The sequence below is a fragment of the Myotis yumanensis genome, unplaced genomic scaffold, assembly GCF_028538775.1.
Source record: "Myotis yumanensis isolate MYYU_CA2020_CCGP unplaced genomic scaffold, mMyoYum1.0.hap1 SCAF_7, whole genome shotgun sequence".
Lineage (NCBI taxonomy): Eukaryota > Metazoa > Chordata > Mammalia > Chiroptera > Vespertilionidae > Myotis > Myotis yumanensis.
In genome coordinates this window covers 89,069,606-89,083,696 of record NW_027223758.1, presented here as the reverse complement: position 1 = coordinate 89,083,696, position 14,091 = coordinate 89,069,606, and the positions used below count along the sequence as shown (strand labels likewise).

Below are 14,091 nucleotides of genomic sequence, written 5' to 3'. Positions count from 1 at the left end.
TTATAAAAACAATATAAGATAACTATTTGAATTACTGGACTAAACGTGCTTAACTTTTGCTCACAGATACTGTGAGAACTTTTTGGTAAGATCAAACAGCATTTCAGGAGAAATAAGAAAATATTGAACACGATTCCCAGCTGCTGCCTGACCCCAGAGGGCGCCTGTTACATTTTAAGAGGTGCCCTGGAATCCCACAACAGGGCGGGCCTGTCACAACAAGTAAGGAAATATAGAGAACACTGTTCTCCCAAGCAAAGCAATTCTTTATATAATATGAATTATAGATTCAATATAGAGTATCCCTTAGGAAACCTCAACATCACAAATGCATCTTAATACTCTTAGAAGGGGTTAATGAATTTTGTAAGAAATTTATGTTCATTTCTCATTTTAATCAGTCTTCTCAACCAACCATCAACTCAAATCCCAACAGAAAGACTTGCACAAGCCAGACTGCATCAAAAATACAACCCCCCCCACACAAAAATACAAAAAAACCACCACCACCCCCTTCACCCCCAGTTTACAGTAGAGCCCCAAAGCAAACTGTTAGTACCTGTTTCTGAGGAGACGAATAGGCTTCTTTTCCTACAGTGTGAAGAATGACATGATGCTGACCTTCCAAAATAAGCTGCTTACTGTCTTCCACTACGTAAGCCTAAGACACAGAGCATAGGAATGTCACCCTGCTTAGCAGCAACCTGAAAAGCAACTCAGGGACTCTCTTTCCCTGCTGCTGAGGAGTTAGGCTGCGGTGGGGGTTGGGTGCGTTCAAATCTTGGCTCCATCCATAACCCACCTCCATGGCTGCGGGCGCATTGCTGCTGGAGGTGTAATGGGGCCAATGCTGCTCGGTGCTGAAGACCACCCTCAGCCACCGTGGCCCCGCGTGCGGAACACTCCAAGCTGCCACAGCCTCAGCCAAGTGCCAAGCCCATCTCTGTGTGCTTGCCTCCACTCTGAGGAGCCTCTATCTGTCCAGTTGGCAGAGGCCCTTTGTGCCTAATGCCAAATCAACCTAATTACCTTGACAACAAGAAACTAGGGGAATAAATCAGCCACTATAAAACCGACAGAGAGGGAAGCCCGTAAAAATGGTTGGCTGCAGCTGTGCGGTGGTTACGGACTATGGCAAAGAGTCCCAGGTCAAGCATGTCACCGAGGAGTACTTCAAATGCGAGAAATGAATAAATAAACTCAGCTTTTGTTTTTAAAAAAAAAAAAAAAAAAGTAACTAACGCAGTATTTAATGGAAGGTAGGAATATTATGGCTACTACCTATCAATTACTAACACGGCTGTGTCAGCATTTCTACTTTTATTTATTCATTGAATCTATAAATTATGTGTCGAAATCTGTCTGCCTCAATATAACACAGCGGGATCGGATACTTCGGAGACACATCTTGAAATCCTTTCCAATTTGCTCTAGAGTGCCGAAGGCACCAGTGCAAGCGAACAGTGTCCTGAGACAAGCTCCTTTTCTTTCCGGGAATCCCATGGAGGCCTTTCCGGGAATCCCATGGAGGCCAAGGCCTATTGTATTCCTCTTTATCTGATGGAAGCACATGCAGGAGCATTCACAACATAAAATATTCTGTCATTATAAAACAAAAAAATGCTCCAGGCCCTGGCCAACTGGGTAGCTCAGTTGGTTAGAGCAGCGATTCTCAACCTGGGGGTCGAACGACCCTTTCACAGGGGTCTCCTAAGACCATCAGAAAACACATATATAATTACATATTGTTTTTGTGATTAACCACTATGCTTTAATTATGTTCAATTTGTAACAATGAAAATACATCCTGCATATCAGATATTTACATTACGATTCATAACAGTAGCAAAATTACAGTTATCAAGTAGCCACGAAAATAATTTTATGGTTGGGGGTCACCACAACATGAGGAACTGTATTAAAGGGTCGCGGCATTAGGAAGGTTGAGAACCACTGGATTAGAGCGTCATCCCAATATGTCAAAGCTGCAGGTTCAATCCCCGGTCAGGGCACATACAAGAATCTACCAATGAATGCATCAATAAGTAGAACAACAAACTGATGTTTTTCTCTATCTCCAAAATAAATAAATAAAAATAATTTTTAAAATATGCTACAGCAAAAAATAAAGGTAAAAATAAAGGGAAACAAAGGAGAGAGGCAAATGGAATAGATGAAAGATGAATATCAACAAATGAGCAATGGGTACCAAGAGGTTCATGCTATTTCCCCTTTTTCAGTGTTTGGAAAGAGTTTACTAATTAGTAAAGAGTTCACTAATATCTGCTGCCATGAAGCTCATCATGTGTACAGTATTCTCAGCATCACTTAGAAATAGCAATAATACAGAGAAAAGCGACTGAATTTGAATGAATTCTTCCTTTTGGTAAAAAAAAGTCATTATGGAACCACTAAAAAAGTTATAAAACAACCGTAATACTGAAACTGGAATATCGACGCAGGAAAAACATAAGTAGCAGTTTACATTTGTTCTTCGGCTCAAGAATCAAATACATATAAGCAAGGCTTGCTGAAATAATGTAACAACACGTACCTTCCACAATATGACAACATTCAAGTCCACCTCACTGCACTTCTGAATTAATCTCACAGCGTCCTCTACTGACTGTTTTTCCGTATGTGCTGACGGCTGGACTTTTTTTAATTCAGAGGATAAACTTCGATAAAAGAAATCTGCACACGGGCTTGCGGAACTTATTATCTGTTAAAAGAATATCACTTATCTAATAAATGTTTTCTACTGAATATACCGTGCCAAATTTTTATTTCTATAACTTGTACATATCCAAAAGGTTATTTGATAATTTCGTGTCAATGTGTTGACTGTAGAGAGGCCACACTAATACTTAAACACCTAAAATATCTGGTACAAATTACCCGGAATCTTAGAAGATGTTACTTCAAAATAATTAATCTACACTGCTGTGATATTAGGTTTGACCTTTCAAGTATCCACGATGAATGAGTAGTTCTAAGAAAATGATTAAAAAATAGTTGAATGAAAAGAAAGTAATTTTTTTTACTATTAAAATATTAAAGTATTTCTCATTCAAATACTTAGAACACTAGGCAACATCTCACCAACCAGAATGCAAGTGAGTCTCTGGTATTAATTTGGCTTTTTCACTTAAAGGGAGAGAATATGAGAAAAGAATTTTAAATGGACTCAGCACTACAGGATTTCCCTTAATGGAATATTGTTTCATTGTAAAATCTCTTACTTAGATTTCCTGCATTACAGGCTGTATTACATAGATGCCAACCTTAGATTTAATAATTATTAATAAGCATATACATTTTCCCCATTAGGAGTGAACTTTTCTGGTAAACTACTGTCTCATAGTTTTCTCATTGATCTGCAATGCTTGGTAAGTTCTACTCAACCAGATTCATCAGAAGGGAAAATGAAAATGCCTTTATTTCTGTCTTCAATGTTCCCATATAAAACTATTCAGTAACAATACAATAACAATTACAACCTGAATATAATTTAAGAGTCCTGATGATGTTTCTAGATATTTTAAATTTAAAAAATGAACAAAACACAACAACTGAAGTCCTGAAAGCTAAATTCAACCATTCAGGAAGCACAGTAGCTGCGAAAGTCACACTTGTTTTAGAATTATTGGGGTTTTGGTGCTCTGAGCTATTTCTAAATAGCTTTTTCCTCAAAATGTCAAAAGACAGTCACAAAGAGTAAGACAGATGAAGGCAAATGATAAGAGAAATACAAAAACAAAAATAAAAGGATGTTTGGAATTATCAAGGGGGAAAACACAAGGAAGAAATAATACCAATAACAGCACACAACAACATAGAATTTTACGTCCTTGGTCCAGAATTTTTTAGAAGCAGATCCCCAGATCTCCTCTTCAGATTATCTGCAGGGCTGGTTGAAAATGCATATTCCCAATCTCCACCCAAGACATAAGGAAACGGAGCTTTAGAGGTGGAAAGGCAAAGCTCTCATTTTTACAAAATTCTCTCAGTAAAAAATAGGGTCTGCAGATAACCTCAAGATTACCTGGCAGATTCCTATATAATAAAAAGCTAATATGCAAATCAACTGAACAGCAGAACGACTGGTCACTATGATGTGCACTGACCACCAGGGGGGCACCGCTCAGCCAGAAGCCCGGCTCACAACTGGTGAGCTCAGTGGCAGGAGCCTCTCCCGCCTCCACGCAGCGCTAAGGATGTCCGACTGCTGGCTTAGGCCCACTCCCCCCACCCCCCCCGAGGGCTCCAGGACTGCAAGAGGGCGCAGGCTGGGCTGAGGGGACCCCCGCCCCCGAGTGCATGAATTCTGTGCACTGAGCCTCCAGTATAATAATACAGACTCTCAGGCTCACTCCAGTTCTGCTACATCAGAATCTGCATTTTAGATCCCCAGGTGACTCATGTGCACATTTTGAAAGTTTGAAAACTACTACTCTAAGGAATTCTTACAAATAATGAAGTTGGGAGTATCACTGCTCTAGACAATAATACACTTAAAATCATAAGAGTTCATTATTTGGGTCTCAGAGCCATATGGTAAACAAAATCCAGAGGAGTACCATCTCTGTGTTCCACTGTGACCACTTTCTCTAGTAGACATTTTCCTTCATATAAACCTGTTTCTTTTTTTAGTCCCAAGAACTATACTTATTTCATGATACTCTTAAAAGAAAGTTAATTTTAAGTAATTAATTAAAATGGTATAATGGTATAACCCTTATAGCATTTTTGGTCTGTTGTGGGACATGAAGTCAAACTGTAAAACCAAACAAAATTGACAAGTTCATCCACCAAAGAATTTGGGGATTACTAAAGCAATAGTTTTGCCAAAAGAGGTAGATGTTCCAAAACTGTGACTTTTATTGTTATTATTCTTATTCTTCTTCTTATTTTTGGAGAACTGTGACTTTTAAAATCAAATGCTACTGTGTAAAACTTTAGATAATTAAAAAAAATTATATAAAAAAATCAAATGCTGTGTTTATTTGCATACCTGTTCATTTCCAAAGATGATATCTGCAAAGGTGTATTTTTCTGATGATTGCGTGGCAACTGAAAAATAGAGGAAAAAAACCTAATCATATCACTGCCATGAAATATAAAATGACCACAAAGAAAGGTTAAAGTAAAATGAATTTACCTTCTTTTTCCTTACATCGTATTGCCTTGAAGCAAAACTTTCCTTTTTCCCTACTGCCAAGTTTGGCATCTAGGAAGAAAAGAAAATTTCAAAGATCGTTCTCAGTTTATGACATGTTAAAAGCAATTCATTATTCAGATTTCCTCAAATTGGAAAATAATTCATAATTATTAACTAGAGGCCCGGTGCACGAATTCATGCATAGGTGGGGTCCCTCAGCCTGGCCGGTGATTGGGGCTGATTGGGGCCGCAGGAAGTTGGCCGGGGGGGCGCAGGGGGCACAGGAGGTTCCAATTGGTATCATTGGGGTCGGCTGGCCAGGGGGGGTGCTGCAGGAGGTTGGCTGGTGGGGGGGGGATAAGAGGGAGGGACTACAGGAGGTTGGCCAGAGGCCCCCATGAGTCATCAGGCAGGCCGGCCAGGGGAAGGGACCAGAGAAGGTTGGCCAGCTGGGGGTAGTGACTACGGGTGGTTGGCCGGCCACGGGAGGTTAACTGTGGGAGTACACTGACCACCAGGGAGCAGCTCCTGCATTGAGTATCTGCCTCCTGGTTGTCAGTTCACATCACAGCGACCAGTTGACCAGTAGTTCGGTCGCTTAGGCTTTTGTATATTATAGCTAGAGGCCTGGCGCACCAAATTCGTGCATGGGGGGAAGGTGGTCCCCTCGTCCCAGCCTGCACCCTCTTGCAATCTGGGACTCCTTGGGGGATGTCCGACTGCCAGTTTAGGCCCGATCCCACAGGCAGGCCTAAACTGGCAGTCGGACATCCCTCTCGCAATCTGGGACTGCTGGCTCCTAACTGCTCGCCTGCCTGCCTGCCTGGTCGCCCCTAACCACCTCTGCCTGCCTGCCTGATCACCCCTAACCACCTCTTCTTGCCTGCCTGATCACCCCTAACCACCTCTGCCTGCCTGCCTGATCACCCCTAACCGCTCCCTGGGGGGTGGGGCCAGCTGGGGCGAGGAGCTGTGATCGTTCCGGTCTCTGGTCGTTCCACCGTTTCGGTCACTGGGCTTTAATTATATAGGATGTTTAAAGAAAAATGTTGTTGCTTTCATCTCAATGAAGTAAATCTCAGCTCTTTAAAAAGATAAAATTAAATTTTCTTGAAATACATGTTCATATGTCTGTCTATCTATCTATATGACAGTACAGATAGACAGAAAGTTTGAAAGGTTAGAATCTGTGGGCTAGGAAGTCTACAATCCCACCACTCTACCATTATTGCATTTCCTTTCAGTATCTATAATAATAAAAGTGTAATATGCTAATAAGACCGGAAGGCCGGCCGACCTTCTGGACAAAGCTGGGGCTGTGAGGGCCGAGGCAGCCACCACGACTGTGAGGACCAAGCCCTTTCAGGAATTTTGTGCATCAGGCCTCTAGTTTCTTCATAATATGCATGATTTATACCAATATTGTTATATACACGTTTGCTAGAATATATTTTTTACCATTGCAAAAGCCTCTAAAATGCTAATATATTTTAATTACCACAAAATAGTTGTAGTTGCAGCTTACTTTACATTATAGCTACACTGAATTTTTCCCTACTGAGCATAAATCTTGCAATAAACTGCTCTGACCTTTATGGGCTTTCCCTTATTTTAAGTTAATTCCTTTATATAAATGTCCAAAACCCTAAGGCTTAAACATTTTTTATATCTTTTGAATATGTTTCATACAATTCATTTCCAGAAGGAGCAAATACCATTTTTCCAGCCTCACTCCACTCTACTAGATACTCTCGTTACTGGCAGGATGATAAACTGATAGAAATATTCTGGAAAACAGTTTGTCAATATATATCACAAGTATGCATACTCTTTTTTTTCAATGTTAATAGGTATGGAAACACACAGAAGAGCCAGTGAGTACATGCATGGTTATATTCAGAAAACCCAGCCTTCTAATGGCAAAGGAAATATCCATCTTCTGGTCTCTAAGTTTCTGTACTGTTTGAAATTTTGACAGTGATCGTATACCTAGGTACCAATTTTACAAGTGAATAAAAAATAATGCAAATAGATCTTGAAGAGAATAAAAAGATGGAAAAGAATCAATTAAAACAAGTAATTTGATTTATAGTTATATACACTAATGAAGGCACAATTTAATGCTTAATAAAATCAATTATAACGAAGGTACCATATTATGGTACTACTCTAGGGAAAAACAAAGTCAAGCAATGAAGATATGTCAGAATTTACTATGAAGAGGGAAAAAGGCACAAACCTTTGTTTTCAGAGAGATTTACAGATTTCTGTAACTTCCAGTGTTTGCTACTACTTGACACTTGTACTATATGGAATTCCTTAACACCTGCTTCACTCTATCAAAAAGAAATGAAAGAATCATTCAGGATTTAGGAGCACTAACGTATTCTAATGAAAACAATATTCAAACACTGGTACCAAAGTCAACATCGATTAACATAAGATGAAAATTTTATTTTAAAATTAACAATACACATTTCAGAAAGTATGTTATTTAAATTCCTTTAACATTCTTAAAACACACAAACCAACACTGCCATCTAAGAAATGTTTATAATGTATTCCTAGTGGCAAATTTTAAAACACTAAAAATATTCATAATGAGTTACTGGTAGTGTTTAATAGATGGAGAATAATTTGTTCTCAATTTTTAATCAAAACTATATCGTTTTATTTCTTCTCATCTTTCTGATATAACCCATTCCCATTAAGGCAAAAAAATAAACAAAAACAATAAGCATGACCAATGGACACAGACAATGGGGCGGGGGGGGGGGGGGCGCGGTATGTGCTAGGGGGCGGGAGTGAACGGGGAGAGGTCAATAGGAAAAAGGAGACATATGTAAAACTTTCAACAATAAAGAATTTAAAAAATAAAATAAAAATAAAATTATATGAAAAAAAAAAAACTCACAAAACAGAATCCCAATATAAAGTTATTTAAATCACATATGTTTTTATTCTCCTGAAGAAGAGCCAATATGAAAATTAAAATTTTCTTACTCTTTCAATTATTGATTTTGGGGGGGGGGGGGGGGGAGAATAATCAAAGTATTAGTGCATTAACCCTAAATATCCTAAAAAGAAGTGCCCTTACATATTTATGAAGCTAAAAGGAAAGTACTTTATAGAATTAATAATATTTTATTTTAATAAGTATTTGAATTGAACCACTCTAAAGCTCAGATCCTATTTTAAGTATGAGACTGCAATCCTTTTTAAATAATATTTATTTTTATATTTTGAGTACATAAACAGGAATGGTAAAATGTTTGAAAATCTTTATATAAAGGAAACTGTACTGTCAGAAATGTATGTGAAGGATTATCAAATTAATACTGAATGTGAAATCCTAACAGAACTTTATAAATTTAATTACAAAAGAGATTCTCAATGGTGAGAGCTCTTTTGGGTTGAATTACTAGCATATGAGGCTACATTATCATGTGCAAATGTACCATATTTATGCCACCAGATCCCGTTATTTGGAGACTTAAAATTATAAAGCTAATGGAGAATTAGTATGTTTTCATACTCTGTTCTTGTGAATGGAAAAATATCCATTACTAAAAACAAAGGAAATACTTCAAATAGAATTAAAAACAAAATTTAGTTTTAAACCAACTTACAGTATTGATATTTTCCACATCCACAAAGACTAGCATATTGCCTCCTCTGCCCTCCTCCTCTTCAAGAGAATTACTTCTGCAAACTGTGGCACGTACGTTCAAAGATCGGCTGGTGCAAATAACTGCTGTGTGTCTTAATATCCTGTGACTGAAGAAACAAAAAACTGCAAATTTAATCTAAAAACCTCTTCTTGTATATGATTCTCTAATTCCAAATAAAGCTTTTAAAACCTCATCACTCTCAGAATCATTTAAAAATATATATATATAATAAAGTACAATTACCTAGCTGGCCTAAGTTCAATCAGTTCTCCACATTTGGAGGGTACTATTAGTCTCTCTGACTTAGGAAAACAATCTTCATGTAGTAATGTTCTGACTGCCTCTTCTGTGATAGCAGCTCCAAAGAAACTACCTACCAAGTCAACTCCACACTTTCACCTGGCACTCAAAGCTTTACATTTCAAGCTGTATTTACTCCCCTTTGCCTCCTCCTTTATGTTTTACACTGTGGCCAAACTAACTCATTCAGGTTGTAAATCCCGTAAATCTTCTTACATATAGTCCTGGAAGACCCACTATGCTCTTGCCTATCCCCCCGATATGCAAATTCTGAAATCTTCACTTTCCTTGGAAGCTCATTTCATCTCTACTACATTCCATAAAGCCTTCCCTGTTGTCTTGGCCAGAGTATTCTCTATCATCTTCTTGAGGAGAATTAGCACTGACTGAGGATCTGAAATGTTCTTATGCTTACAAATACTGTAACATTTCTCCTCAGAGTCTTATATTTTAAATACTCCATTAAATAAATGTAGCACAGCCCTGACCAGTTTGGCTCAGTGGATAGAGCGTCGGCCTGCGGACTCAAGGGTCCCAGGTTCGATTCCGGTCAAGAGCATGTACCTTGGTTGCAGGCACGTCCCCAGTGGGGAGTGTGCAGGAGGGAGCTGATATATGTTTCTCTCTCATCGATGTTTCTAACTCTCTATCCCTCTCCCTTCCTCTCTGTAAAAAATCAATAAAATATATTAAAAAATAAAAATAAAAAAAATAAATGTAACACAATCACTCCTAGTTATCACCTGTCAAGCACATACATACTTTTTTTTCATACATTCTTGTGGGGCAGGGGAGGGCACAAGGGAAAAAGAAAGTTAAAATAATTTTCTTAAAAAAGAATGACTGCAGGCATGTTGTCTTCATATACAAATGACACTTGTGAACTTCATTATTATGTGATAACTCTCGCCAAAAAACTCAGTTTTATTAAAGAATCATAAAGTTTATAAATAGAGAAGCCACTAAAAAGATTAAGCTAGCCTGGCTGGTATTGCTCAGTGGTTGAGCATTGACCTACGAATCAGGTCCCGGTTCGATTCCTGGTCAGGGCACATGCTTGGGTTGAGGGCTCTTCCTTGATAGGGGGCATGCAGGAGGCAGCTGATCAGTGATTTTCTCTCATCATTGATGTTTTCTTCTCTCTCTCTCTTCTTCCCTGAATCAAATAAAATATATTTCTTTTAAAAGATTAGTGTAGCTTAATTTTTTCTACTTTTGGCCACTCAGAACTTATAGCTCGCTATATTAGGAACAGCCTCAAATATAAACATCATGTAGCATTTGGAAGGAAGTAATTCATAAAAAAATGACATGTTAGCAAATATCAAAATGTGTATTTGAATTTGTACACATATATGAAACGAAGAGGTTAAATCAGAAGATTCCTAATGCTCACCGTATTTTAGGCAGCTTTTTAACACTTTCATAGTAAAACAGAAAGTTAATTTCATGGACACCCTCTTCATCCGGCCCACGTAACCACAGTGGTAGTTGGACTGAAGCTCCAGGTAGAAGAACAGTGTCTGGAAGGGGAACAGGAATCACCTCTGGCTGACTTCCTATGCCAATGCCAAAGTCTACAGAAGACGCTGACGAGGTGAGTGCTGTACACACAGAGGTAGACTCTGTCACCACAGTCTTGTAAGCACTACAGTTCTCAGAAGCTGCGGGACTTAGTGGTGTTAGAGCAGCCGTGTTACCACCAAAAGTAAAGAACTCTGGACGTTTACAAACAACCTTCAATCCAGTAAGAGGACATTTGCTGACATTGACAAATTCTACATATGCTTTTCGGATTTCTCCACACAGGAGCCCTGTAGGGAAATGTATAAAGAACACCTGCATTGGAGGGAAAAAATAGTATTATATTGTCTGTTAACAATTCTGACCCACTAGTGAATGAATGACACTTTAAGATGCTATATTCTTTACTAAAGGTTTGCAAGTATTTTATTCTCTTTGATATCTCCCTGAATATGTGGCAATTAACCCCATTTTAGAAAAGAGATAAAAACCAATGTTACTCAGTAGCAGAGTTCAGTTATGAATTAAAGGAAAAATGTCACTAACAGAGGGTTACTGGCATAATTTCCACAGCTCTGTAGATTACAGACAAGAAAAGTCAAAAGTAATTTAATATGGTTATACGGAGTATGAATTAAATAATTATCAATCAAAAAGTCCTTATCAATATCAACTTGAAAAATAGCTCATTTACTTATACATCATTAAAATGAAAAGATACTAGTACATTATAGGTCTTAAAAGGGAAGAACAGAGATATCCATGATTCCATATCCATAATGTGAGAACTCCAAAAGCTCGAAAGAACCTCAAGCTTTCAGGAACTCACATGGGAGCAAAAGCTGAACTTGACTAATGTGGGCTTTATATAGCTTTTCCCATTTAGTGTATTACTCATTTAGTCTATGATTCACTCAAGAAATGAGCTTGATAACCAGGTGCTGCCACAAACTCAACAGGAGTTACATAACACTTTGGATATAAATATGAACATATTCACACAATTTCTAAAAATTAAGACAAAAAGTGACTTCCAACACACATCTGGCCTTGGGATTTTCAGATATTGTGGACCTACACTAAGAGGTAGAAACATGGGCTTAAAACTACTTGCATTTAAAGAATCGTTAAGTATAAATGTCAGAGCTACACTGAGAGTATATCAGAAAGGACAACTATAAACAGTATGAGGACAAATGTTCCAATAAAGTTACGGCTGGCAATTCAAAGGAGTTATAAAAATCCAAGGGATATACCTGTGTTTCTTAATCAAAGTTTGAATAGAACTACATTATCACCAGAGTTTAAGGAATCAGATAAAATTTGTGGATATTAGAAGCTTTAAAATGGATATGAGAAAATAAGGGATTAGTGTAGAATCCAAATTATAGGTTAAAAAGAGGAAAAAATAAAGCAGGCATAGCGTTATATTGAAGACACTGCCTGAACTGATTGGCTAATGTCAAATAAACTTAAGTGAAGTTACCAAATATATGTGCAGGAATATCAATTTTAAAATGTTACATCAAAACAACTACATGAGTAACTAGAGAGAGAGAGAGTACCACAGCCACACTAAAATATACAGACAACTGGATACTATTAACAAGGCTACGGCATTGGTAAAGATGGGAAAGGTGATGGCATAAGTAACAGATCAGTGATACACTATATGGAGATGTTGTGTAATGTATCTTCAGAATAAAAGTTTTACTAAATATAATAAGTTGGCTCTTTAAGAAGAATCAACATATCTAGCCTTGATTTCAAAAGCAGCTACTCAAAGTCCTTTTAAACAGTCAATACTGGTAACAATTTCAATTTAAATGGAAAAGTAAGACCAAGACCTACTAATGTATCTTAAAAATACATGTGTAAATACAAATATGCAAAATGATATGCATGTGGTTATTCACTGTGGTTTTATCTGTAAGGGAAAAGGACTAGACACAAATCAAACATCTATCACATAAGTCTGGTTGAATAAACTAGATATATACACAACATAGTCTATATTAGAAAGTCAGTGGTAACTTGAAGGGGCCTGCTCTTCTCTCTGCTTTTCTATATTAAAATGGTAGTATATACACAACATTTTAATTTTATCTTTTTTTCAATGAGCTTCAGAAATTTTCATCCTCACTTGTTTTGTTTTTGTTTTTTAAATATTTTATTGATTTTTTTAGAGAGGAAGGGAGAGGGATAGAGAGTTAGAAACATCAATGAGAGAGAAACATCAATCAGCTGCCTTCTGCACACCCCCTAGCGGGGGATGTGCCTGCAACCAAGGTACATGCCCTTACCGGAATCGAACCCGGGACCTTTCAGATTGCAGGCCAACGCTCTATCCACTGTGCCAAACCGGCCAGGGCCATCCTCACTTGTTTTGATAAATATTCTATACTAGAAGCCCAGTGCATAAATTCGTGCACAGGTGGGGTCCCTCGGCTTGGCTGGTGATCGAGGCCTATCAAGGGGCTGGCCAGCAGGGAAGAGGGGCCACAGGAGGTTGGCTAGTTGGGGGTTGGAGGGGATGCAGGAAGTTGGCCAGCTGGCTGGGGGGAGGTGCTGTGGGAAGTTGGCCGGCCAGAGGAAGGGGCCGCAGGAGGTTGGCTGTGGGAGCACACTCCTGCATTGAGCATCTGTCCCTTGGTGGTCAGTGCGCGTCATAGCAACTGGTTGACCAGTCGTTCTGTTGTAACGGTCGCTTAGGCTTTCATATATAGATAGATAATAAAAGCATAATATGCTAATTGTCCGACCTATCGGTCAACCGTTGAGTCAACCGTTGGACCAGTCACTATGACGCACACTGACCACCAGGGGGTAGAGCTCAGACCAGTAGGTTAGCTTGTGCTGGGGTCTGGCCGATCGGGACTGGGTGAGATAGCCGGACATGCCCTGGAGCCCTCCCGTGGTCCCTCCCTGGCTGGCCAGCCAACCTCCTGCAGTCTCTCCCAGGCCGGCAGGGCCCATCAGCCCCAATTGGGACTGGGCAAGATGGCCCTGATCAGCTCTGATTGCTGGGAGGCTGAGGGACCCCACCCGTGCACAAATTAGTGTACAGAGCCTCTAGAATAAGACATTATTTCATTAGACTGTAGATTGGTAACTTCTTTCACTACTCCTTCAAACTTCAAATTCTATAAAATATTTCTGACATAAGATATTAGGAATAGCTCAACCAGCATGGCTTAGTGGTTAAGCGTCAACCTATGAACCACATCATGGTTCAATTCTTGGTCAGGGCACATTCCCGGGTTGTGGGCTCGGTCCCCAGTGTGAGGAATGCAGGAGGCAGCTGATCAATGATTCTGTCTCATCATTGATGTTTCTATCTCTCTCTCCCCCTCTCCCTTCCTTTATGAGTCAAATACAAACACACACACACACACACACACACACACATACACACAAGAGTACAGTATTGACACA

At 38.9% G+C, this 14,091-nt stretch overlaps 1 protein-coding gene across 6 annotated transcripts in view; it reads right to left on the bottom strand.

The window, feature by feature from the left end:
• TRAPPC8 (trafficking protein particle complex subunit 8) overlaps window positions 1-14,091 on the bottom strand; it is a 70,802-nt gene that overhangs the window by 3,734 nt on the left and 52,977 nt on the right. For 5 of the 6 annotated variants that reach the window (XM_070421219.1, XM_070421222.1, XM_070421220.1 and 2 more), the window contains 7 exons: window positions 10,529-10,971; window positions 8,791-8,938; window positions 7,401-7,497; window positions 5,162-5,230; window positions 5,015-5,073; window positions 2,555-2,722; window positions 560-661 (listed from right to left, as the gene is read on the bottom strand). In XM_070421219.1, coding sequence (XP_070277320.1) covers window positions 560-661; window positions 2,555-2,722; window positions 5,015-5,073; window positions 5,162-5,230; window positions 7,401-7,497; window positions 8,791-8,938; window positions 10,529-10,971 — 1,086 coding nt within the window. Of the gene's footprint in view, window positions 1-559; window positions 662-2,554; window positions 2,723-2,744; window positions 3,936-5,014; window positions 5,074-5,161; window positions 5,231-7,400; window positions 7,498-8,790; window positions 8,939-10,528; window positions 10,972-14,091 lie in introns of those variants that run through there. The other variant, XM_070421224.1, reaches the window with a different exon arrangement.